At 37.3% G+C, this 27,695-nt stretch overlaps 1 protein-coding gene across 1 annotated transcript; it reads left to right on the top strand.

Moving 5' to 3' along the window:
• The first annotated feature begins 246 nt into the window (after window positions 1-246).
• ASB17 (ankyrin repeat and SOCS box containing 17) lies at window positions 247-21,165 on the top strand. The gene is made up of 3 exons (XM_004002089.4): window positions 247-647; window positions 18,312-18,591; window positions 20,959-21,165. Exons 1-3 carry the CDS (start codon window positions 247-249, stop codon window positions 21,163-21,165), a joined length of 888 nt encoding a protein of 295 aa, XP_004002138.1.
• Window positions 21,166-27,695: the final 6,530 nt, after the last annotated feature.

Here is a 27,695-nt window from a genome sequence, read left to right as displayed (position 1 = left end):
CTCAAAAGTCATCTGTTACATTTAATATCCCAAATTTCTGACCTGTACTGATGACAGATCTCTATCTATTGTGATGTCATCCAGTACTTGATGGTAATATTTCACATGATTATTTTTTTCTGGCTATGGTTTAAAGGGCACTTCCTGTTTGTGAAGTAAAGCCTACCATACTATCAAAATATGTAACTGAAGGGTTACAGTATGACTTCCTGTGATTTTATTTCTATATCATTGCCTTAAATAGCAATGAGTAAATCTTCTAAATTATGTTGTAAGACTTCTTGTCCACGAAGCAATATATTCTGTAGTCTCATTGACAAAGTTTTTAAAAGACCATCCTTGCAGTCTTTGCATCAGTGGGGATATCACTGCTATGAGCCCAGGGTTTATAGAACACTGGCGAAAATTCTGAGGTACATCGACTTGGAAGGATTTGACCTACTACTCTCAGATTATATTGCATTTGTGGAAAAATCAAGATGCCGTTCCGAACTAAATTTTAACCTTGAATTTACTGAAATATGTGTGAATACAATTCTGTACTGGGTTTTTGCCAGAAAAGGTAATCCTGACTTTGTGGAGCTGCTTCTCAAGAAGACAAAAGACTATGTTCAAGACAGAAGTTTTAACCTGGCACTGATATGGAGGTAATAATCTCCTATGTTTTAATAATCTCCTATATACATAAAATGTGTATGCATAGCGACTATATAAGGAATCCTGACTTGACTGTCCATTCATTTGTTCATTCCTTCATTATTTATTCAATAGAATTTTGCCTATATGTACATGATTATGTGTCAATAAATTACTTGTGGTTTGCCCGATAGAGCTTACATGTTAGTGCTCAAGATAATGCAACATTAGACAACCTAGATTTCTGTAACTAGTCAAAGACATTGCTTTTGTAATGCTGTGATCTCTTCTTTTTGAGAATACTGAAAATGTTTACCTATAATATCATGTATATAAACTGACTTCCAAAGTATAATTCAGAGTATAAACACATATTCACTTAGTAATACTTATTAAACATTATAATTCTCTTTTTATGTTAATATTATTGGCAAATTTGACATCAAATTCCCCGGAGTTGACTACAATGAACGTCAAATACCTGATTCAATCTGCTATGGAATCACATTTACATATAATGCAAACATGGCAATCTAGCTAATGAATATTACTGAGGATCTTATCAGAATAAAATATCTAACATGACCTCATTGTAGTCTGTAATACAGATTTTAAAGTTACTTAGTTTGCACTAACTCCAATTTACTTTTTGGTTTGAATGTCTAATGAACAGAATAGATGTGCATATGTTCACTCATTCAACAAAATATTTATCACCTTACTATATATGAGGCACTGTACTTACCACAAGGATAGAACTATGTATGTAATGAAAAATAAGACAGATAAGATCAGTTTAAGACTAAACCAGTTTCAATTCTTCCTGAAGCAGTGTTGTTTTCTTGTGATCCTATGTGGTGTTAGAGAACCACTAGATTACTTTCCTTAATAATAACCAATAATAACCTAAGTACAAAAACTGAGAGCTGAATTCTGCAATATCAATAAATAAAACTCCCAAATAGCACTTTTTCGTTGTTTTAAGGGCCATTATATATGTAACTATAGCAGAGATCAGCAACTTCTAACAATGAGTATCACTAACTGGACTAAGTAATGCCTTTGTGTATCCCTGACAGGCCCATAGGAAAGAAAAATGAAATGAAACAGAGGAAGAGAGGATTAAGTTTTTACAAAGGTTAATGGGGGAGTGGAGGGGCAAGGGAAAACTGAAAAGAAAGAACAGAAAATGAAAAAGAAACACAGAGTGGGACATAAGAGTGTGCCATTAACAACCGTTTTGATAAACTGTTTTAAGATTCATATATTTTGACTTAGATGCATCCTCAAGGTAAAACACCTTACAGACCAATTCTGTGTACCCCAGCTTTTTGGATCTTTCAGAGTCACAGAACTCTAAATTCAAATGGAACCTAAGAATTCATTAACAAACCTCCCCCAGCCCCTCTTCCTGGACAACAACTCCCATAATGTATCCCTGGTTGCTGCTCATCTGGTCTCTGCTTGAACAACACTAGTAGTAGTGAGTTAACTATTTCCTGAGATAAACCATTCTTTTACCAGGGGCCATTCTCTGTCCTAGCCATCCACTTCCCTGTCAAAGATTTTACCCAGTCCCACGACTTTAAATATCATCATATGTCAATGACTCCTAAATCTTTATCTCCAGCCCTGACCTCTCCTCTGAGCCCCAGACTCCTCTTATAATAGGCTGTTGGCTCAACATCTAAAATTTAACAGAAACAAAACAGAGTGTTGATCTAAGTTACCCTCTGCCTGCTAACTTGCTCCTTCTCTTGAATTCTCCACTAGATTAACAGCCTCTGTTGCTCAGGTCAGAAATCTAGGACTTATTCTTGTTTCTTCTCTTTCTTTCACATCACATCAGCAAACCTTTTTGACTTTATCTCTAAAACATATCCCAATTAGTTATACTTTTCATCTCCTCCATTCCTAACCTAGGTGAAGCCACCATTACTTCTTACCTAGATAACTCCAAAAGACTCCTACTAGAAATCTTCTAGCTTCCATTCTTCCTTCTTACAATCCATTCTTGACGCAGCAGCCTGAGTGACCTTTTAAAAATGTAAAATAGGCCATACTTCTCATGTTTAAAATCATCCAAAGTTTTCCCAGTACCAGTAGAAAAAAATTCAAAATCAATATCCATTTTTAAAAATTCCCATACAATCTATCACCAAATCCAACCTCCCAAATCTATTCTTATGTCACTCTTCCTTGAACACTATATTCCAACCATGTATTGGTTGTCCACTATATACTCTTGCTAAAAGTAAGCTCCAGGAGGAACTTCCCAGGTGGTCCAGTGATTAAGACTCTGTGCTTCAAATGCAGGGGGTGCAAGTGTGATCCCTGGTTGAGGGACTAAGATTCCACATGTCATGTGGTGTGGCAAAAAAAAAAAAAAAAAAAATGCTCCACGAAAGGAGGAAGTTTGACTACTTCCTCAACAGTGAATCCTCAGTGCCTAGAACTATCCGGATACATAGCAAGTGGTTAATGAAGATTGTATTCAATGAAAAATGAATTTTTATACTGTGTTTAGATTCTTCTTTCTCATAATGCACTGAATTCTGTCTCCATTTCTCCAACTCTGCCCCCAGAAATATAAAGTCTACTCATTCTGTCTCCTATATGAAAACCTCTCAAATATTTGAACATAGTTATTATGACCCCAAAAAGAATATCTTAAGTTTCCTACTATCTGTTGTTTATTTCCATAACAGCATCACTCTTTGGTCACCTCCCCTTGTATACACTCCAGTTTGATAATTTCCCTAATACAATCATAAAGTGTATAAATAGGACCCTGGGGGAAAAAAAAAGACAGAATTAGTGAGGGAAAGGAACTTAAAGTTTGTTCATTTTTGCTTATTTATTATAGCAAAAATAAATGCTACTGTATGACAGACTGTAAGTGGTTAAAGAGAAAAAATATCATTCAGTTAAAATAATAGCAAGTATTTAGCATTTTCTAAGTACTAGGCATTGTGTTATTTGTTGGGGACACAAAAACAAAGTAGATATGTTTCCTAATTTTGGAGAGCTCACAGACTAGTAAGCAGGCCATGAAAAGAATAATTACACTATAAATTCAGAAACAGAAGTATGTACAGGTAGAAAGAATATAGGACATTGTTAACACTATTGGGGAGGAGCAGATATCTAGAAGGCTCTTTAGAAGTGATGTCTTAAACTGATTTTTCAAAGATAAAAAGGAGTCTTCCCTGTCTTTCCATTGAAGAAACATAATCTAGGCAGAGAAAGGCTGACTAAAGCCAAGAGAGACACAAACACATTTTATCCATTGACTACAGGCAATTCAGCAACTGCTAGAGAATGAGATGGAAATCAAGTAATAGTGAGCAATAAGGCCTAAAAGTGAAACTATGAAAGATTTTGTAGGCCATACTAAGAAATCTAAAATTTACACCATGGTTGATGCCCAGTCAGTGAAGATCAGAACTGTAGTATGAAAAGATTAACCAGCTCTCATCTGAAGACTGGACCGTGGGAAGAAAGGCTGCAGCTGGAGCTGACAGACCAGTTAGTAGTAGACTGCTCATCTGCATATTCAGAATTTCTATGTAGAAAAGGTTGAGGGACACATCTGAAATAAAAGAGGCAGGCGGTTAGAGGAGTTGCTTGAAACTGAATTTGCATAGCATGCTCAGTATGCTAACTAAGATTATTTGGGTATTTATAATAATTTGGGAGGAAGAACTAATTCTGCTCTACTACCACCACCACCCACAACAGCCCCTAGCCACCTTTTGTTATCATAACTGTCCAGGTAAATTATAATAAGGACTTAAAACAATAGCAATGGGAAAAGAAGAGATATTACTAAACAGAATAACCAGAATTACAGTAGGTGACCAGAAGTAGAGAATGAAAGAGGAAGAAGAGTTAGACTTCAGATTTATAAATTTTGAGACTAGTTGATGATTATATTAGTTTCCTTTTGCTGCTATAACAAACTGCTACAAACTTAGCGGCTTAAAACAAGATAAGTTTATTATTTTATATTTCTGATGATCAAAAGTCCAAAATGAGACTACAATGGCCCATATCAAGATGTCACAGGACAGATTCCTTCTGGAGGCTCTAGCTAGAGGCATTAGCTGCTTTTGCCAGCTTCTAAAGCCTGCTTACATTCCTTGATTCATTCGTATGGAACAATGAAAGACTATCAACAGCCAAAGCAACCTTGATAAAGAAGAAAAAAGCTAGAGGTATCATACGCCCTGATTTCAAACTATACTACAAAGCTATAGTAATCAAAACTGTATAGCAATGGCATTAAAAAAAAAACAGATAACATACATCAATGGAACAGATTTGAATGTCTAAAAATAAACCCATGCTTTTATGGTCAATCAATCCTGTGGTCATGTATGGATGTGAGAGTTGGACTGTGAAGAAGGCTGAGTGCTGAAGAATTGATGCTTTTGAACTGTGGTGTTGGAGAAGACTCTTGAGAGTCCCTTGGACTGCAAGGAGATCCAACCAGTCCATTCTGAAGGAGATCAGCCCTGGGATTTCTTGGAATGATGCTAAAGCTGAAACTCCAGTACTTTGGCCACCTCATGTGAAGAGTTGACTCACTGGAAAAGACTCTGATGCTGGGAGGGATTGGGGGCAGGAGGAGAAGGGGACGACAGAGGATGAGATAGCTGGATGGCATCACTGACTCGATGGACGTGAGTCTGCGTGAACTCTGAGAGTTTGTGATGGACAGGGAGGCCTGGCATGCTTCAGTTCATGGGGTCGCAAAGAGTCGGACATGACTGTGGGACTGAACTGAACTGAACTGAAATGAATCTACAACAAAGGAAGCAGGAATATACAATGGGGAAAAGACAGCCTCTTCAGTAAATGGTATTGGGAAAATAAGATAGCTACACACAAACTGACCAGATTGTTACACTATATACAAAAATAACCTCAAAATTTATTTAGAACTGAAATATGAGACCAGAAATCATAAAAATTCTAGATGAAAACATCAGTTCAGTTTAGTTCAGTCACTCAGTTGCGTCCAACTCTTTGCGACCCCATGAATCGCAGCACGCCAGACCTCCCTGTCCATCACCAACTCCCAGAGTTCACTCAGACCCACGTCTGTCGACTCAGTGATGCCATCCAGCCATCTCATCCTCTGTCGTCCCCTTCTCCTCCTGCCCCCAATCCCTCCCAGCATCAGAGTCTTTTCAATGAGTCAACTCTTCACATGAGGTGGCCAAAGTACTGGAGTTTCAGCTTTAGCATCATTCCTTCCAAAGAAATCCCAGGGCTGATCTCCTTCAGAATGGACTGGTTTGATCTCCTTGCAGTCCAAGGGACTCTCAAGAGTCTTCTCCAACACCACAGTTCAAAAGCATCAATTCTTCGGTGCTCAGCCTTCTTCACAGTCCAACTCTCACATCCATACATGACGACAGGAAAAACCATAGCCTTGACTAAACGGACCTTAGTTGGCAAAGTAATGTCTCTGCTTTACAATATGCTATCTAGGTTGGTCATAACTTTTCTTCCAAGGAGTAAGCATCTTTTAATTTCACGGCTGCAGCCACCATCTGCAGTGATTTTGGAGCCCAAGAAAATAAAGTCTGACACTGTTTCCACTGTTTCCTCATCTATTTCCCATGAAGTGATGGGACCAGATGCCATGATCTTCGTTTTCTGAATGTTGAGTTTTGAGCCAACTTTTTCGCTTTCCACTTTCACTTTCATCAAGAGGCTCTTGATTTCCTCTTCACTTTCTGCCATAAGGCTGGTGTCATTTGCATATCTGAGGTGATTGATAATTTCTCCTGGCAATTTTGATTCCAGCTTGTGTTTCTTCCAGTCCAGTGTTTCTCATGATGTACTCTGCATAGAAGTTAAATAAGCAGGGTGACAGTATACAGCCTTGACGTACTCCTTTTCCCATTTGGAACCAGTCTGTTGTTCCATGTCCAGTTCTAACTGTTGCTTCCTGACCTGCATACAGATTTCTCAAGAGGCAGGTCAGGTGGTCTGGGATTCCCATCTCTTTCAGAATTTTCCAGTTTATTGTGATCCACACAGGCAAAGGCTTTGGCATAGTCACTAAAGCAGAAATAGATGTTTTTCTGGAACTCTCTTGCTTTTTCCATGATCCATTGGATGTTGGCAATTTGATCTCTGGTTCCTCTGCCTTTTCTAAATCCACCTTGAACATCTGGAAGTTCACAGTTCACGTATTGCTGAAGCCTGGCTTGGAGAATTTTGAGCATTACTTTACTAGCATGTGAGATGAGTGCAATTGTGCGGTAGTTCGAGCATTCTTTGCCATTGCCTTTCTTTGGGATTGGAATGAAAACTGACCTTTTCCAGTCCTGTGGCCACTGCTGAGTTTTCCAAATTTGCTGGCATATTGAGTGCAGCACTTTCACAGCATTATCTTTCAGGATTTGAATGAGCTCAACTGGAATTCCATCACCTCCACTAGCTTTGTTCATAATGATGCTTTCTAAGGCCCACTTGACTTCATATTTCAGGATGGCTGGCTCTAGATGAGTGATCACACCATCGTGATTATCTGGGTCGTGAAGATCTTTTTTGTAAGGTTCTTCTGTGTATTGTTGCCACCTCTTCTTAATATCTTCTGCTTCTGTTAGGTCCAGACCATTTCTGTCCTTTATCGAGCCCATCTTTGCATGAAATATTCCCTTGGTATCTTTAATTTTCTTGAAGAGATTTCTAGTCTTTCCCATTCTGTTCTTTCCCTCTATTTCTTTGCACTGATTGCTGAAGAAGGCTTTCTTAACTCTTCTTGCTATTCTTTGGAGCTCTGCATTCAGATGCTTATATCTTTCCTTTTCTCCTTTGCTTTTTGCCTCTCTTCTTTTCACAGCTATTTATAAGGCCTCCCCAGACAGCCATTTTGCTGTTTTGCATTTCTTTTCCATGGGGATGGTCTTAATCCCTGTCTCCTGTACAATGTCACGAACCTCAGTCCATAGTTCATCAGGCACTCTATCTGTCAGATCTAGACCCTGAAATCTATTTCTCACTTCGACTGTATAATCATAAGGGATTTGACTTAGGTCATACCTGAATGGTCTAGTGGTTTTCCCTACTTTCTTCAATTTAAGTCTGAATTTGGTAATAAGGAGTTCATGATCTGAGCCACAGTCAGCTCCTGGTCTTGTTTTTGTTGACTGTATAGAGCTTCTCCATCCTTGGCTGCAAAGAATATAATCAATCTGATTTTGGTGTTGACCATCTGGTGATGTCCATGTGTAGAGTCTTCTCTTGTGTTGTTGGAAGAGGGTGTTTGCTATGACCAGTGCATTTTCTTGGCAAAACTCTATTAGTTTTTGCCCTGCTTCATTCTGCATTCCAGGGTCAAATCTGCCTGTTACTCCAGGTGTTTCTTGACTTCCTACTTTTGCATTCCAGTCCCCTATAATGAAAAGGACATCTTTTGGGATGTTAGTTTTAAAAGGTCTTGTAGGTCCTCATAGAACCGTTCAACTTCAGCTTCTTTAGCATTACTAGTTGGGGCACAGACTTGAATTACTGTGATATTGAATGGTTTGCCTTGGAAATGAACAGAGATACATCAGTCTTAGCAATATTTTCTTAAATACATTACCTCAGGGAAAGGCAACAAAAGCAAAAATAAACAGATGGAACTACATCATAATAAAAAAGCTTGTCAATAGCAAAGGAAAGCATCAACAAAATGAAAAGGCTACCTATTGAGTAAGGGGAGATATGTACAATATATCCAATCAAAGGTTAATATCTAAAACACGTAAAAAACTCAATATTATAAGAATAAAATTTTGAAAAAGGGCTGGAGACCCAATAGGTGTTTTTCCAAGGAAGACATACACATGGCTTTAGACATGAAAAGAGGCTCAACATCACTAGTATCAGTGTGTGTGCATGTGTGCACACATATTCAGTCAGTTCACTTCAGTCACTGAGTCATATCTGGCTCTTTGTGACCCGATGAACCGCAGTATGCCAGGCCTCCCTATCCGTCATCAACTCCCGGAGTCCACCCAGACCCAAGTCCATTGAGTCAGTGATGCCATCCAACCATCTCATCCTCTGTGCTCCCCTTTTCCTCCCACCCCCAATCTTTCCCAGCATCAGGGTCTTTTAAAATGAGTCAGCTCTTCGCATCAGGTGGCCAAGGTATTGGAGTTTCAGGTTCAACATCAGTCCTTCCAATTCCACTCAGGACAGATCAGCTTTAGGATGGACTGGTTAGATCTCCTTGCAGTCCAAGGGACTCTCAAAAGTCTTCTCCAACACCGCAGTTCAAGCATCAATTCTTCAGTGCTCAGCTTTCTTCACAGTCCAACTCTCACATCCATACATGACTACTGGAAAAACCATAACGTTGACTAGACGGACCTTTGTTGGCAAAGTAATGTCTCTGCTTTTCAATATGCTATCTAGGTTTGTCATAACTTTCCTTCCAAGGAGTAAGTGTCTTTTAATTTCATGGCTGCAGTCACCATCTGCACTGATTTTGTAGCCCCCCCAAATAAAGTCAGCTGCTGTTTCCACTGTTTCCCCATGTATTTGCCATGAAGTGATGGGACTGGATGTCATGATCTTAATTTTCTGAATGTTGAATTTTAAGTCAACTTTTTCACTCTCCTCTTTCACTTTCATCAAGAGGCTCTTTAGTTCTTCACTTTCTGTCATAAGAGTGGGTCATCTGTATATCTGAGGTTATTGATATTTCTCCTGGCAATCTTGATTCCAGCTTGTGCTTGATCCAGCCCAGCATGTTTCATGATGTACTCTGCATAAAAGTTAAATAATCAGGGTGACAATATACAGCCTTGACGTACTCCTTTTCCTATTTGGAATCAGTCTGTTGTTCCATGTCCAGTTCTAACTGTTGCTTCCTGACCTGCATACAGATTTCTCAAGAGGCAGGTCAGGTGGTCTGGGATTCCCATCTCTTTCAGAATTTTCCACAGTTTATTGTGATCCACACAGTCAAAGGCTTTGGCATAGTCAATAAAGCAGAAATAGATGTTTTTCTGGAACTCTGTTACTTTTTCCATGATCCAGCGGATGTTGGCAATTTGATCTCTGGTTCCTCTGCCTTTTCTAAAACCACCTTGAACATCTGGAAGTTCATGGCTCACATATTGCTGAAGCCTGGCTTGGAGAAATTTGAGCATTACTTTACTAGCATGTGATATGAGTGCAATTGTCCGGTAGTTTGAGTATTCTTTGGCATTTCCAATGAAAAGGCAAGAAGATAGGACGCTGAAACATAAACTCCCCAGGTCGGTAAGTTCTCGATATGCTACTGGAGATCAGTGGAGAAATAACTCCAGAAAGAATGAAGGGATAGAGCCAAAGCGAAAATAACACCCAGCTGTGGATGTGACTGGTGATAGAAGCAAGGTCCGATGCTGTAAATAGCAATATTGCATAGGAACCTGGAATCTTAGGTCTATGAAACAAGGCAAATTGGAAGTGGTCAAACAGGAGATGGCAAGAGTGAACGTCCACATTCTAGGAATCACAGAACTAAGATGGATTGAAATGGGTGAATTTAACTCAGATGACCATTATATCTCCTACTGTGGGCAGGAATCCCTTACAAGAAATGGAGTACAGTTTCCCACAGGTTTTGGGTTGTTGTGTTTTCATTTTCATTCGTTTCTATGCATATTTTGATTTCTTTTTTTAATTTCTTCTGTGATTTGTTGGTTATTCAGCAGCGTGTTGTTCAGCCTCCATATGTTGGAGTTTTTAATAGTTTTTCTCCTGTAATTGAGATCTAATCTTACTGCATTGTGGTCAGAAAACATGCTTGGAATGATTTTAGTTTTTTTTTTTAATATTTCAAGGCTGGATTTATGGCCTAGGATGTGATCTATCCTGGAGAAGTTTCCGTGTGCACTTGAGAAAAAGGTGAAATTCATTGTTTTGGGGTGAAATGTTCTATAGATATCAATTAGGTCTAACTGGTCCATTGTATCATTTAAAGTTTGTGTTTCCTTGTTAATTTTCTGTTTAGTTGATCTATCCATAGGTTTGAGTGAGGTATTAAAGTCTCCCACTATTATTGTGTTACTGTTAATTTCCCCTTTCATATTTGTTAGCATTAGCCTACATATTGTGGTGCTCCTATGTTGGGTAATTGTTATACCTTCTTCTTGGGTTGATCCTTTGATCATTATGTAGTGTCCTTCTTTGTCTCTTTTCACAACCTTTGTTCTAAAGTCTATTTTATCTGATATGAGTATTGCTACTCCTGCTTTCTTTTGGTCTCTATTTGCATGGAATATCTTTTTCCAGCCCTTCACTTTCAGTCTGTATGTGCCCCCTGTTTTGAGGTGGGTCTCTTGTAGACAACATATATAGGGGTCTTGTTTTTGTATCCATTCAGCCAGTCTTTGTTTTTGGTTGGGGCATTCAACCCATTGTCATTTACTTTATTGTTTTGGGTTCAAGTTTATACACCCTTTTGTGTTTCCTGTCTAGAGAAAAGATCCTTTAGCATTTGTTGGAGAGCTGGTTTGGTGGTGCTGAATTCTCTCAGCTTTTGCTTGTCTGTAAAGTTTTTGATTTCTCCTTCATATTTGAATGAGATCCTTGCTGGCTACAGTAATCTGGGCTGTAATTTTCTTTCATCACTTTAAGTATGTCCTGCCATTCCCTCCTGGCCTGAAGAGTTTCTATTGAAAGATCAGCTGTTATCCTTATGGGAATCCCCTTGTTGTGTAATTTGTTGTTTTTTCCTTGCTGCTTTTAATATTTGTTCTTTGTGTTTGATCTTTGCTAATTTGATTAATATGTGTCTTGAGGTGTTTCACCTTGGGTTTATCCTGTTTGGGACTCTCTGGGTTTCTTGGACTTGGGTGATTATTTCCTTCCCCATTTTAGGGAAGTTTTCAACTATTATCTCCTCAAGGATTTTCTCATGGTCTTTATTTTTGTCTTCTTCTTCTCGGACTCCTATGATTCGAATGTTGGGGTGTTTAACATTGTCCTGGAGGTCTCTGAGTTTGTCCTCATTTCTTGTAATTCATTTTCCTTTTTTCCTCTCTCATTCATTTATTTCTACCATTATATCTTCTACTTCACTGATCCTATCTTCTGCCTCCATTATTGTACTATTTGTTCCCTCCGGAGTGTTTTTTATCTCATTTATTGAAAAAGGAACCCTCTTACACTGTTGGTCGGAATGCAAACTAGTACAGCCACTATGGAGAACAGTGTGGAGATTCCTTAAAAAAATGGAAATAGAACTGCCTTATGACCCAGTAATCCCACTACTGGGCATACACACCAAGAAAACCAGAATTGAAAGAGACACGTGTACCTCAATGTTCATCATAGCACTGTTTAATAGCCAGGACATGGAATCAACCTAGATGTCCATCAGCAGATGAATGGATAAGAAAGCTGTGATACATATACACAATGGATTATTACTCAGCCATTAAAAAGAATACATTTGAATCAGGTCTAATGAGGTGGATGAAACTGGAGCCTACTATACAGAGTGAAGTAAGCCAGAAAGAAAAACACCAATACAGTATACTAATGCATATATATATGGAATTTAGAAAGATGGTAACGATAACCCTGTATGTGAGAAAGCAAAAGAGACACAGATGTATAGAACAGTCTTTTGGATTCTGTGGGAGAGGGAGAGGGTGGGATGATTTAGGAGAATGGCACTGAAACATGTATAATTTCAAATATGAAACGAATCACCAGTCCAGGTTCAATGCATGATACAGGATGCTTTGGCTGGTGCACTGGGATGACCCAGAGGGATGGTACGGGGGAGGGAGGTGGGGGGAGGGGTTCAGGATGGGGAACAATTGTACACCCGTGGCGGATTCATGTTGATGTATGGCAAAACCAAAACAATAATGTAAGGCAATTAGCCTCCAATTAAAATAAATAAATTTATTTAAAAAAAAGAAATGGAGTAACCATCATGGTCAACAAAAGAGTCTGAAATGCAGTTCTTGGGTGCAATTCAAAAACGACAGAATGATTTCTGTTCATTTCCAAGGCAAACCATTCAACATCACGGTAATCCAAGTCTATGCCCCGACCAGTAACACTGAAGAGGCTGAAGTTGAATGGCTTTATGAAGACCTACAAGACCTTTTAGAATTAACACCCAAAAAAGATATCCTTTTCATTATAGGGGACTGGAATGCAAAAGTAGGAAGTCAAGAAACACCTGGATTAACAGGTAAATTTGGCCTTGGAATGCAGAATGAAGCAGGGCAAATAATAGAATTTTGCCAAGAGAACGCACTGATCATAGCACACGTATTAGAGAAATGCAAATTAAAACTGTAATGAGATCACTTCCCACTTGTCAGAATGTTTGTTATCAAAAAGACAACAAATAAGTGTTAATGAAAAGAAAAGGGAAACTTTGTGCACTGTGGCTGAAAATGTAGACTGTGCAGTCACTGTGGAAAACAGTATGTAGGTTCCTCAAAAAATTAAAAATAGAGTTACCATAGGACTCAGTAAGTTCACTTCTGGGTATTTATGTGAAGAAAATGAAAACACGAATTCAAAAAGATATATGCATGTCTATGTTCATTGCAGCATTATTTACAGGACCCAAGATATGGAAGTAATCTAAGTAACCATAGTAGATAAAGAAGTCATGTCTGTGTATATACACATAAATACAATGGATTATTACTCATCCATAAAAAAAGAATAAGATCTTCCTATTTGTGATAACATCAACAGATTTAGAAGACATTCAGTTCAGTTCAGTTCAGTTCAGTTCAGTCACTCTGTCGTGTCCAACTCTTTGCAACCCCATGAATTGCAGCACGCCAGGCCTCCCTGTCCATCACCAAATCCCAGAATTCACTCAGACTCATGTCCATAGAGTCAGTGATGCCATCCAGCCATCTCATCCTCTGTCATACCCTTCTCCTCCTGCCCCCAATCCCTCCCAGCATCAAAGTCTTTTCCAATGAGTTAACTCTTCACATGAGGTGGCCAAAGTATTGGAGTTTCAGCTTTAGCATCATTCCTTGCAAAGAATACCCAGGGCTGATCTCCTTCAGAATGGACTGGCTGGATCTCCTTGCAGTCCAAGGGACTCTCAGGAGTCTTCTCCAACACCACAGTTCAAAAGCATCAATTCTTCAGCGCTCAGCTTTCTTCACAGTCCAACTCTCACATCCATACATGACCACTGGAAAAGTCATAGCCTTGACTAGACAGACATTACACTAAGTGAAATAATTTAAATAGAGAAAAACAAATACTATATTATTTCACTTACATGTAGAATCTAAAAAACAAAACAAATGAACAACAACAAAAAAAGGAAACAGACTCATAGATACAAACTATTGGTTTTAGGGCAGCAGGGTTAGGAGTTGGAAGAAATAGGTAAAGGAGATCAAGAGGTACAAACTTCAAGTTATAAAATAAGTAATGGGGATGTAATTTGCAGCATCGGGGATATAGTCAATAATATCATAATAACTTTGCACAGTAACAGATGATGAATTGTAGTGGTCAGTTCATAATGTATTTAAAAAATATCAAACTATTATGTTATATACCTGAAAACATATTAACCACACTTCAATTAAAAATAAAATAAAATTGACAAATGACCTCACTGTACCTTCTCAGCATTTCCATACTTATCCTGCCTTACTTTTTCTTTTTCCCCACAATATTTATCAGAACCTCTACATACTATAAAATTATCTTGTCTGCTATGATCATTCTGTATTGTTTGTTTCCCCTCACTGCTGTATTAGCAAGAAAGAAGGTATCTTTGTTTTGTTCACTCATATATCCCAAGTACCCAAAAGAGTGCCTGGCATACAGTATGCAATCAATAAGTATTTGTTGAATAAATGAATAGCAGAGACATTACTTTGCCGACTAAGGTCCGTCTAGTCAAGGCTATGGTTTTTCCTGTAGTCATGTATGGATATGAGAGTTGGACTGTGAAGAAGGCTGAGCTCTGAAGAATTGATGCTTTTGAACTGTGGTGTTGGAGAAGACTCTTGAGAGTCTCTTGGACTGCAAGGAGATCCAACCAGTCCATTCTGAAGGAGATCAACCCTGGGATTTCTTTGGAAGGAATGATGCTGAAGCTGAAACTCCAGTACTTTGGCCACCTCACGTGAAGAGTTGACTCATTGGAAAAGACTTTGATGCTGGGAGGGATTGGGGGCAGGAGGAGAAGGGGACGACAGAGAATGAGGTGGCTGGATGGCATCACTGACTCGATGGATGTGAGTCTGAGTGAACTCCGGGAGTTGGTGATGGACAGGGGGGCCTGGCGTGCTGCGATTCATTGGGTCGCAAAGAGTCAGACACGACTGAGTGACTGAACTGAACTGAACTGAATTCATGTTACTATCATAGATGAAATTGCCTGAGAATAGTTAGTCAGATGAAAATAGTCAAAAGCCCACATTTACTTTACTCAGATGTTAAGGGCAGAGAAAGAGGGATCAGTGAAAGAGGGTTGAGAATGAATAGTCAAAGAGAGCTGCATCTTAAAGAGAATGGTCCCACTGAGCCATGGGAAAATATCTCACGAAAGTCAACTGTGTCAAATATCAGAGATAAAATTATTGTGAAGAAACATATATTGAATTGGCAGTCAGACCAAAAGAGAAATACTAGGAAACATTTTAGAAATAACTATTATAGCTGCAAAACAGAATCATTCTCTGTATATCTCTATGGAAATATTATATCCCATTTCGTAACTGTGTATATGACAGGTTTTCAGATACAGAGGGTTCAGTTCATTAAGCTCACATTTAAAAACTGATTCTTGACTTGTTTGCCTCCCTCCATCCATATAAGCACTGTTATAATTAACTGTCAGTACAGATTAAGCAAATTTTGGTTTACAATAACATGGTCTTTAAACGTGAGGATTAATCATATGCCATTTGGGTACAGACTAGACATTCAAATTTCATTTTAAACCTATTTGAGTTTTAGTTATGTTTCAACATTTTTGGTCCAAAGTATCTTCTACAGGTAATCTTAATATCTTAAAATCAGCTAATATCTCTAAATCTTAAAAAGGTCCACTTATGGTATTTTTTGCTCCAAGTCCCCTAAATCCCAATACTTATAAGACTTTTAAGTCAAATATCTTAAGAGTTAGCAAGATGAATAATTGAGATTGTTCTTGAAAATTCTAAGTGATTGCACTTCACCAAAAATCTTATTAGGTCCAAAGCTATAGAAGAAATTAATACTTTAATAATATTAAAATTAAATATTTTAGCTTTAATTAATTAAAAAATAATAATATTTCTCAGGATAATAGTAAAAAAAATCACTTAACATATACTTGAGTATCTACTATGGGCCAATCATTGTTCTAGGCATTTAGGGATATAATAGCATACTAAACAGACAAAAAGCATTGCCCCATAGAACTTAAAATTTTATAGTTTATCTTGCCCACCCATTTATTTTGAAGATAAGAAAATGAAAGATTAGAGACATTAAGCAAGTTGTCTAAAATGATAAGGGCTAAATGGAGCTATGTACAAAGAGCCATAAGGAGTAAGACAAAATCAGGCAATCAAAGAACACTTTGTAAAAGTTTATTTGATAGAGTCTTATACAATCAGCAAGACTTGCCCCAGAATTGAAAGTGGAAGGGAAGAACACACACAAATCCAAGAAACATAGAAAAGTTGAAGGCAGTTGTGATTTGGGAAAGTGAATACCAATAATCAGGAGAAAGAATACAGAGGTAGTTTAGAAATTCAATTTTGCATATGTGTTAGAAGTATTTGTGAAAAAGAGGAAATATTCAGGACAATATTGATCTGGAGATGACTCTAGGAGAGAGTTGATATATACTTTATATTGAATTAAATGGATATATATAATATCACTGGCAGAGTGTTAACAAAATCTTAATTTCTAAAATGCTATTCTGCACTGCACATTTTTTTTTAAATCATAAAACTTGGCATTTCAGAGTTCAGTGAAGCTTTGAAGATAGACTTTTGGTCTAGTAATTTTCATGCTGTACTTTTTGGAGTTCCTGACAAGAACCACAGGGGAGGTCTCTAGGACCCCAAATACACATCAACAAGAGAATTTATCTAATATAGAACATACATTTTAGATAGCAAATTCTTACACAACAACACTCCAATGTTGGTTTATATCTGTAAATGAAACATTCTTTCCAATCTTTATTGCCAAACATCCACTAATCATTCAAATCTTAGCTCCAGGATAACCTACAGGCAATGAGTATTCTAGGCAGAGTTGAGTGCCTCTCCTCAATGCTTTTACAGTATCTTAAGCATATTTCTATCATCTGGCTTGAAGTTTTTAAAAGCTATTTCCCTTACTAGACCATAATAAGCATCTTTCATCTCTGCAAATCTAGTACTTAGTACACTCTGGACAAGTGTTGAATAAATTAGCTAATGAATGCCTGAGCAAATGAACACATAAATAAATGCATGAGGAAAGGGAGACTCAAAGAGGCTGACGTACCCAATGTCACACATCTTATTAGCAGAACCGAAACCTAGAAACTAGAACTTTTAAATCTCTACTGTTTCGGGCATTTTATCATGTCACCTCTCATTTTAATTATTTGAAATCCTAAATTTCTTTTTGAATAATGCTCTCCTTGATAGGCATAATTGTCTAAAACTAATATTTATAGTTTGTATGTGGTTTTGGACTATATCAGTATTTTATTAGACCAATCAAGAGAATTCTAGAGACAGGACTATGAGTAAAATTTCCCTTTCTTTGGTCCTAAAATCCATGTTTACTTGGCTAAATCAAGGCTTCATAATTAATTAAAACAATCCCCTATGGTTGATTCTACCATGTACTATTTACATATCTTGACCAGTTTAATAGCAAACATAAATGTCCATTAACTGAAACAACTGCAAGAACTGCATACAATTAAAAAAAATAAAATTTTCATTTCTGTCATAATAGAGCATAAATTTTCAAGTCCAGCCACCATATAGTACTCCAGGAAAAGCAAGATTTCAGAGAACTCTCAAAACTCTACTGAAGAAGGAAAATTAAATTCTGTCCTTGAGAGACCTGATATGGTCCTCATCATAATTTACATTTCTTCAACCTGAAAATACCAATTCTAATTTTATTAAAGTGAAAAAATAGAATTAAGGTAGTTACACTGTTTCTTTTTTCAGTCTAATTTTCAAACTCAATTCAATCCCAAGCCTGATATATGATTAAGAACAACAAAAACAAAAAGATATCAAAAGGGTCACATAATTCTGTTCTATTAAAAAGTGAAATACAAAAGTCTGTCCTTCTATTCCATTTTAGATTTTCTAGAGCTATATCAATTTCATAATGCAACTTCTAATCACTATGGATTTCTCAAATGAGAAACAGAATTGCTATCACTAAAGTTAAATATTTTCCATACAATATAAATCTTTTTTTTTTTTTTACACATGTAAAAGGGGTTTAAGTATGTAGTACGAGCTTTCTTATTTTTTAATCTTCAAGTTGGCCTAGATTCAGAGTGGAAAACTCTTTTTAAGACATATTATATATAAAGGTAAAGTTATATTAAAGTTATTTAAGATAATACTATGATTTTAAGACAAACAGTTTACCACATTTCTTAATTCTACATTCAATGAGGTCTTGTTTGTTTGTCTGGTTCACAGAACTTTCACTCCAGTATACTGTCCAAGCCCATTAAGTGGCATCACACCTCTACTTTACGTAGCTCAGACGAGACAATCCAATATCTTAAAAATACTCCTGCAATATGGAATCTTAGAAAGAGAAAATAACCCTGTCAACATTGTGTTAACAATATTGCTCTACCCTTCAAGAGTGAGAATAATGGTTGATCATGAATTGGTAGACATCGAGGAAGATGCCAAAACATGTTTAGTGCTCTGTTCCAGAGTGCTTTCCACCATTTCAATCAGGGAAATAGAGGTAAGCAAATATCGTACTTTGTACTTTGACTCAATTATTGATCAAGTTTAAGACAGAACTGTGAGGCAAGAATAAAGTCAATTTTACACCTATGGATCCAGTGAAAATTAATCACTGAGTATATGCTTATAAATTAAAAACAAGTAGAATTCCAATTTTCTTGAACATTAACTCTTTTAGCTCATAATTTTATATCTTCTAAATATGAAATAATTTTTAAAAGTTAAATCTATAGTTTATTTTAGCATTTATTAAGTTGATGTATGTTATTATTATATCCTAATTACATGATAACCTGTTTATTAGGATTTCTATATCTATTAAAATCACAACAAATTAAATTTTAACAGACTTCTTTTCCTATAGAATATTTTAAAATAAAAGTTTCATTTCTCCCCACATAAAATCACAAAACATAAAATCATAAAACATATTTTGCTTTTCAAAATTCCTGAACGATTTTAAGCATGAAAATATAAAGGCTTTAAATATTTGTTCAGTTGAAAATATCTATCCCTCAGAAATAAGAAGAGTTTCTCCTTGATAAGGTTTAGGGAAAACAAAACAACAAACAAACGATGCAACAGGCATGTTCACCCTGTCAAAATGAATTGCAAGTTTCAGCATCAAACTGTATCAAGTTTATTAGTGTCAAAAAATAAGTCTGCTTAAGATAAAGAAGGTAGCCCTATAAATTTAAACCAGTCACATTACTAAAGAATTTAGCAATTCCCCTTGTCTTTAAAGGTGTAACTTCATAAATAAACTCTTAAGAAATATAATTCTGTTGCATCTTTAATTTTCTTAAGCCTCAACTATGTATATCAATCAGACACCCCTGGGCCAATTGGAAGGAGGGCAAATTGGTCAAATTGTAGCTCAGTTGGTAAAGAATCTGCCTGCAATGCAGGAGATGGGGTTAGATCCCTGGGTTGGGAAGATCCCCTGGAGAAGGAAAATGCAACCCACTCCAGTATTCTTGCCTGGAGAATTCCCATGGACAAAGGAGCCTAGAAGGCTACAGTCCATGGGGTCACAAGAATCAGACACCACTTATTGACTAAACCACCACCACCATTTTGGCAACCAGTTTTAGGAATTTGCTTGTCCTTGTCCAGTGTTAGTTTTGTACCATTATTATGGGACATATTGATTCTCAGGCATCTCTGTGAATGCTATTCCTGAAGTACACTCAAAATAGAACAGTATCAGTAGTAGGATAGAGTGAGTTGATCAAAATCTTTGCCTGAATGGCATAATTAAAGCTGGATTCCAGTCAACTGCAGTTTAATAAGTGAAGTAGCATTGAGCAAGGAGGTGAAAGATGGCATAAAAACCAGCCTAAAGAACACTTCAAATAACCTGCTTTGCATTACCATACTTCCCAGTTTTATTGTAAATATACATATACATATCTTTACTTCTAGACTACAGTTCTGTGAGCCCAGAGACTATGTCTGTTTTGTGTAGCCTAGCAATTATCCTAAATATACACAAAATATTCTTTAAAAATTTTATTAATGAAAAATTATATATCATTTAAGTATCATACAATCTGTAAAGAAGTAATACAGTAGATGTCTTTTACTTCTGAATCAGGCTAATAACATTTGTCTTCTAGAACTAAATATTTAAAAGGTTACCTTAACTAAACCTTAAAATGTCATCTTCATGGGGATGGACCTCTTGTCAGATCGTCTCGTGATTCAGCAGTATGAAATTTTACACTACAATGATTGGCATTACCTGGCAGATTTATGTTGTCTGTGTGTATGTGCTTAGTTGCTTCAGTCATGTCTAACTCTTTGTGCCTCTATGGACCATAGCCTCTAAAGGTTCCTCTGTCCATGGGGATTCTCCAGACAATACTGGAGTCCCCTCCTCCAGGGGATCTTCCCAACCCAGGGAGTGAACCTGCATCTTCTTATATCTACTGCATTGGCTAGAGCCTCCTGGGACCCCAAATCAACTAAATCAGAAATTCAGGAATAGAACCTCAGCACCGATAGTTTCTAAAGTCTCCTAGATAATTTCAGTTTATGGTCAAATTGACAACACCCTAAAGGAGAAGCTAATAAACCATAAGTATATGATCTGTCTAAAATTAAAAACACAGAGTCACTGTTGTAAGAAATAATGTTTTGTGTCCTTAGACATAAAAGACATTAAACTTTATATGTGATTTTGTTTAAAATGGGTATAAAAATTCTTGACTCAGGCAAAAATGTTTTGGGGAAAAAAAGCATTATAAGGGTTAATACACTTAAGATACAATTTTGTGAATTTAAATAAAAAATTAAAATGTTTATAATTTGGACAAATCCAGTGATTAATATTACAAATTTAAAATATTTCTCTTTTCTTTAGATGCAGCTAAGTTTAGGAAGACGTCCAATTATTTCAAATTGGCTGGACTACATTCCTTCAACAAGATACAAAGATCCATGTGAACTATTACATCTTTGCAGAATAACCATCAGGGCTCAACTACTAACCAACAATATGCTCCCAAATGGAATATTTTCACTTCTAATTCCTGTTCGTCTACAGAACTATCTGAATTTAGAAAGCTAATGAACATCTTTTTGGCGTTCTTTAAGGATGCTCACTGTTGTATGGTTTAGAAGTTAATAAACTATTAACTTCACACAAATTTTTACTGCACTGAACATTTCATTAGAAAATATATTTTTCACGTCACATACTAAATGAATCACTTTTAAATCAGTATATGGCTGTACCCATTACTTATCTATATAGTGGAACAAATTATATGCATTTTTATAACATTTTAGTTTTACCCTTTTATTCCATTTTTAAAAGTTATTTTGGCCTTGGAGCATTCTTATTACTTGTGGAAAATCTGGTTGTATTACTATCTAAGCTCTGAAGCTTTTACTATCAGTTTGTCCTAGGTTACTGTTGTTAAGTCCCTTCAGTCGTGTCCAACTCTATGTGACCCCATAGACAGCAGCCCACTAGGCTCCCCTGTCCCTGGGATTCTCCAGGCAAGAACACTGGAGTGGGGTGCCATTTCCTTCTCCAGTGCATGAAAGTGAAAAGTGAAAGTGAAGTTGCTCAGTCGTGTCTGACTCTTAGCGACTCCATGAACTGCAGCCCACCAGGCTCCTCCGTCCATGGGATTCTCCAGGCAAGAGTACTAGGTTAGGTAAATATTATTTTATATTTTGCATTCATAATAACAAATGTTTATTGAGTTACTTTGCAAATAAAACACAGTGCCTGGTAGTAGAAAATAATTAATTAAATTAATAGGTGATCCCTTCCTTGAAAGAATTTATAATTCTGTAGCAGCCATGGTCACAAAAAATACAAGGCAAAGAATAAGTCAACTAAAGTGCTGGGAGTAGGATGATAGAAATGTATTACGTCTGGAAATAATTAGCTTTAAATTACAGCAGGGAGCTTGAGTATTTTGGTATATGATACCTCTGAATACTAGACCAACAGTAGTTTTTTAGTGAGATATAGTTGCATATAACATTAAATAGTTTCAGGTATAAACATAATGATCCAATAAATTTATATACTGTGAAATAATTACCATAATAAGTCCAGTTAACGTCCATCATCACACATTACAATTTTTCTTGTGATGAGAACTCAAAACCTACTCTCTTAGCATTTTTGAAATATACAATATTAACTATAGCCACCAAGCTGCACATTACATCCTCAGGACATATTTATAACTCAAAGTTTGCACTTTTTGACCACATTCACCCATTTTGTCCACCCTCAAGTTAATATGTATTTTAATACAAATGAAACCATTTTGACCCAACATCGCATTAGTTAAATCTTCATACTCTTTGGTAAGAAAGGAACTTGTTATCTTAAAAAAACAACAGTGTATTCTACAACAGTTTTTTAGTTCTGTGCTTCTTTAATATCTAGAGTATTAGACCCCTCTTTATATAACTAGAGAGAAGTCAACTGTTGGAAGATGAGAACTGGGAGAAAATTCTCCATGGGTCTCTCATGTTATGAGCGGAGGAACTGATTGCCTTACTCTTGACTATCTTTTTAAGGATGCTTGTATAGTGAGCAGCCTTAGAAAATAGAGATAGTGACTCCCTCTAAGCAGAGGGCAGGTTTGCGCACTGTCTAATGTAATAAAGGCAATGTTTTCCTCTGGGGAAATAAATGGTCAAGCAGGTGTGCTTACAACTCATCTTAAAGGACTGGAGTTTTGAAAGCTTGGGGTTCTTCAGCTATAACACCAATCTACTGTGTGCATATCTACCCAGACAATTACACATCTGACGATGGGAGTATGTGGAACCAAAACAAACAAGAAACTCATGCTTCATGCTTCACCACTAGTAATAAAGTCCTTTGACCCAGTCTTTTGTCTTCTGACAGCAAACATGATACTGCGGGAAACTAAACTGCTAGTTTGCATGTAAGTTGAAAATCTTAGGTGCTTCACAGTCCTTGGCAATGAGAATTTGTTCCTCACCTAATCACTGCATTTAGATCATTTCAGTAGATACTGGCAGACAGTATCCATTCTCACTGTCTATCTGCAATCTGGGAACTATCAAAATTTTGACAGTTCATAAGAAAAGGGTATTATTTCAGTTTTATAGTAAGATAAAACAATTGTTTAAATTTCTTAAGAAGAGAATAGAAATAGCAAAGTAACAATACAATGAGATCACTCGCTTTTCCTCTCCTTTTACTTTTATTCCTTTAAGTGCATCACAGGGTTGAATTATAGAAATGCTTATTTATTTATTATACATAAACACATGGACTACCAGATGTTCAAGCTGGTTTTAGAAAAGGCAGAGGAACCAGATCAAATTGCCAACATTGGCTGGATCATCGAAAAAGCAAGAGAGTTCCAGAAAAACATCTATTTCTGCTTTATTGACTATGCCAAAGCCTTTGACTGCATGGATCACAATAAACTATGGAAAATTCTTCAAGAGATGAGAATACCGGACCCCCTGACCTGCCTCTTGAGAAACCTGTGTGCAGGTCAGGAAGCAATAGAACTGGAAATGAAACAACAGACTGGTTCCAAATAGGAAAACTCTATTAGCCTTTGCCCTGCTTCATTCCATACTTCAAGGCCAAATTTGCCTGTTACCCCAGGTGTTCCTTGACTTCCTACTTTTGCATTCCAGTCCCATATAATGAAAAGGACATCTTTTTTGGATGCTAGTTCTAAAAGGTCTTGTAGGTCTTCACGAAACAGTTCAACTTCAGCTTCTTCAGCATTACTGGTTGGGGCACAGGCTTGGATTACTGTGATATTGAATGGTTTCCCTTGGAAATGAACAGAGATCATTCTATCGTGTTTGAGATTGCATCCAAGTACTGCATTTCGGACTCTTTTGTTGACCATGATGGCTACTCCATTTCTTCTAAGAGATTCTTGCCCACAGTAGTAGATATAATGGTTATCTGAATTAAATTCACCCACCCATTCCAGTCCATTTTAGTTCACTGATTCCTAGAGCATTGACTTTCACTCTTGCCATCTCCTGTTTGACCACTTCCAACTTGCCTTGATTCATGGACCTAACATTTCATGTTCCTATGCAATATTGCTCTTTACAGCATCGGACCTTGCTTCTATCACCAGTCACATCCACAACTGGGCATTGTTTTTGCTCTGGCTCCATCCCTTCATTCTTTCTGGAGTTATTTCTCCACTGATCTCCAGTAGCATATTGGGCACCTACCGACCTGGGGAGTTCCTCTTTCAGTATCCTATCATTTTGCCTTTTCATACTGTTCATGGCATTCTTAAGACAAGAATACTGAAGTGGTTTGCCATTCCCTTCTCCAGTGGACCACATTCTGTGAGACCTCTCCACCATGACCTGCCCGTCTTGGGTGGCCCCACAGGGCATGGCTTAGTTTCATTGAGTTAGACAAGGCTGTGGTCCATGTGATCAGATTGGCTAGTTTTCTGTGATTATGGTTTCAGTGTGTCTGCCCTCTGATGCTCTCTCGCAACACCTACTACTGTCTTACTTGGGTTTCTCTTACCTTGGACGTGGGGTATCTCTTCACAGCTGGTGATGGATAGGGAGGCCTGGCGTGCTGTGATTCATGGGGTCACAAAGAGTTGGACACGACTAGGCAACTGAACTGAACTGAAATAGGAAAAGGAGTACGTCAAGGCTGTACATTGTCACCCTGCTTATTTAACTTATATGCAGAGTACATTATGAGAAACGCTAGGCTGGATCAAGCACAAGCTGGAATCAAGATTGCCAGGAGAAGTATCAATCACCTCAGATATGCAGATGACACCACCCTTACGGCAGAAAGTGAAGAAGAACTAAAGAGCATCTTGATAAAAGTGAAAGAGGAGAGTGAAAAAAGTTGGCTTAAAGCTCAGTATTCAGAAAATGAAGATCATGGCAACCGGTCTCATCACTTCATGGCAAATATATGGGGAAACAGTGGAAACAGTGGCTGACTTTATTTTTTGGGGCTCCAAAATCACTGCAGATGGTGATTGCAGCCATGAAATTAAAAGACACTTGCTCCTTGGGAGGAAAGTGTTAAAAAGCAGAGACATTATTTTGTCAACAAGTCCGTCTAGTCAAGGCTATGGTTTTTCCAGTAGTCATGTATGGATGTGAGAGTTGGACTGTGAAGAAAGCTGAGCGCTGAAGAATTATTTTGAACTGTGGTGTCAGAGAAGACTCTTGAGAGAGTCCCTTGGACTGCAAGCAGATCCAACCAGTTCATTCTAAAGGAGATCGGTCCTGGTTGTTCATTGGAAGCACTGATGTTGAAGCTGAAACTCCAATACTTTGGCCACCTGATGTGAAGAGTGACTCATTTGAAAAGACCCTGATGCTGGGAAAGACTGAGGGCAGGTGGAGAAGGGGATGACAGAGGATGAGACAGTTGGATAGCATCTCCAACTCAATGGACATGAGTTTGGGTAAACTCCAGGAGTTGGTGACAGACAGGGAGGCCTGTTGTGCTGCAGTTCTGCAGTTCGCCAGAGTAAGACATGACTGAGTGACTGAACTGAACTGAAACTACATTTAATTATGATTGTACATATTTTAAGCTCATAAATAAATATACAGGAAGTTCAACACACAATATATTCACATTTGAAAATTTTACCAGTAGCATATAAGACAGTTAATTTTTTTGGTTGAAAATACATATTAATATGAAGTAAAAAAATAATCACTTTTTTTTTTTCTTTTTTGGCCAGGCCATGCAGCTTGCAGAATTTTAGTTCCTTAACCAGGGATCTAATCTGAGAGCCTGGCATTCAGAGGGTTGAGCATCAACCATTGGACCACAAGAGAATTCCCTGAAATGTCTTTCTACTGGAATTATTATTTCTATATTTCTCAACATGGGTGATAGAATCACCACCTAGAATCATATTTGACTCTTCCTTTCTGTATTAATTTGCTAGGGCTGCCATAACAAAGTACACGAACTAGATAGCTTAAAACAACAGCAATTTATTATCTCCTAGTTCTGGAGCCAGAAGTCCATACTGAGGTGTTAGTAGAACCACACTCCCTCTGAGCCCTGAGGGGAATCCTCCCTTGTCGATTCCTAATTGCTGTTGGCTTCCCCGCAATCTTCGGGATTCCTTGGCTTGTAGATGTATCACTGCAATCCCCTATCTTCACATGGTGTGCTCCGCGTCTCCGTCTTCACATAGTAATCTTATGAGGACCAGTCATATAGGGGCCCACCCTTCTCCAGTATGATCTCATCTTAACAAACTACGTTTGAGATGATCCTATTTCCAAATAAAGTCATATTCTGAGTTGCAGGGGTTAGGATTTAATGCTTCTTTTTCAAACAGACACTTCACCCAATAACACCTTTCCCTCACTAAAAAATCAGAGAAGTCATGAATCATTAATCTGGTTAATCAGCACAAAATCTCCTTAATATCTTTCAAATCAATGTTTTCTCTACTCCACCATCTCCATTCTCCTTCTTTACACACACACACACACACACACACACACAAAACCTGTTCTCACTCCATTCTGTCACACACACAACACACCTGTTCTCACTCCATTCTCACTGTTTCTACTCTCAATCATCAATTCTCTTCTGCACTATTTAAAAGTTTCTTAAACTATCTCATCTGTTTGGTTTCAACCACACATCTCCAAATCATTTATGCTATCACCCAGACGATCTTTCAAAAGAAAAATCTAATCATGTTATTCCTCTACTACCACCATCCTCTTCTACTCTCCAGCAAACTCTTTTGTCATCTAAAGGAGAAACTATATAAAGCACCTTCTTCAACCTTTTGCCACTCTCATATACACTCTATCCCCCAGATAAACCAAACTGCTTCTGGTGTCACATCTTTTTGCTTTTACACATGGTGATCCTTAACTAAAGTGCTCTCTGTTCCTGAGCACTTGACAAATTTTACTACCCTTAAACTCCCTGGAGCCACAAATTGCAAACATTTTTTGGTGCTATTAACCTTCTTATTTTCCTCTACTATTGTACTTATCACATGGTATTCCAACCCTTCTACGTGTGCTTTTTTCCTCTTAACTACACCTGAAGTCTACCTCAAGGTCAGACATCTTTTGTGCACCTAGCACACAACACGTTGTCTGTTCCATAGTAAATATTATTGAACTAGATTTTTCAGCAGTTTTTTTTTTTTCTTTTTACAGTAAGACTTACTCTGAAACTTTCGCTTGAAGGGAAACATTTACTGTGTTACCAAGAGAGGTTAAACTAAAAAGCAGGTAAAAAATAATTTTGGAAAAAAGAGTTTTAAAAATCACCGCTTGTGAAAGAATGATTAGAATAACTTTAAAATATCTTAAATGCATTACTCATTACACATCTATTAGAATGGCTAATATTTTTTTTAAAACTGACAAGTGCTAAAGAACATGTGGGACAATTGAACCTCTCACACATGGCTGACAAGAACGCAAAATGGTATAAACCCTCTCGGAAAGAGTTTAGCAGCTTCTCTTGAAGTTTAATATATACTTACAATATGACAGAGCCAGTCCACTAAATTAGTGATAGTGAAGTCAGTCAGTCGTGTCCAACTCTTTGTGACCCCATGGACTGTAGCCTATCAG

This window comes from Ovis aries, chromosome 1, assembly GCF_016772045.2.
Source record: "Ovis aries strain OAR_USU_Benz2616 breed Rambouillet chromosome 1, ARS-UI_Ramb_v3.0, whole genome shotgun sequence".
Classification (NCBI taxonomy): Eukaryota; Metazoa; Chordata; class Mammalia; order Artiodactyla; family Bovidae; genus Ovis; species Ovis aries.
The sequence above is the reverse complement of the archived record's forward strand: the minus strand, read 5'-3'. Positions and strand labels throughout refer to the sequence as shown.

Excerpts from the sequence above, each read along its gene's own strand:
- ASB17 (XM_004002089.4), top strand. The coding sequence starts at position 247 with ATGAGTAAATCTTCTAAATTATGTTGTAAGACTTCTTGTCCACGAAGC. Across the intron at positions 648-18,311 it reads AACCTGGCACTGATATGGAG|AACTTTCACTCCAGTATACT; the intron begins GTAATAATCTCC and ends TCTGGTTCACAG. Across the intron at positions 18,592-20,958 it reads TTTCAATCAGGGAAATAGAG|ATGCAGCTAAGTTTAGGAAG; the intron begins GTAAGCAAATAT and ends TCTTTTCTTTAG.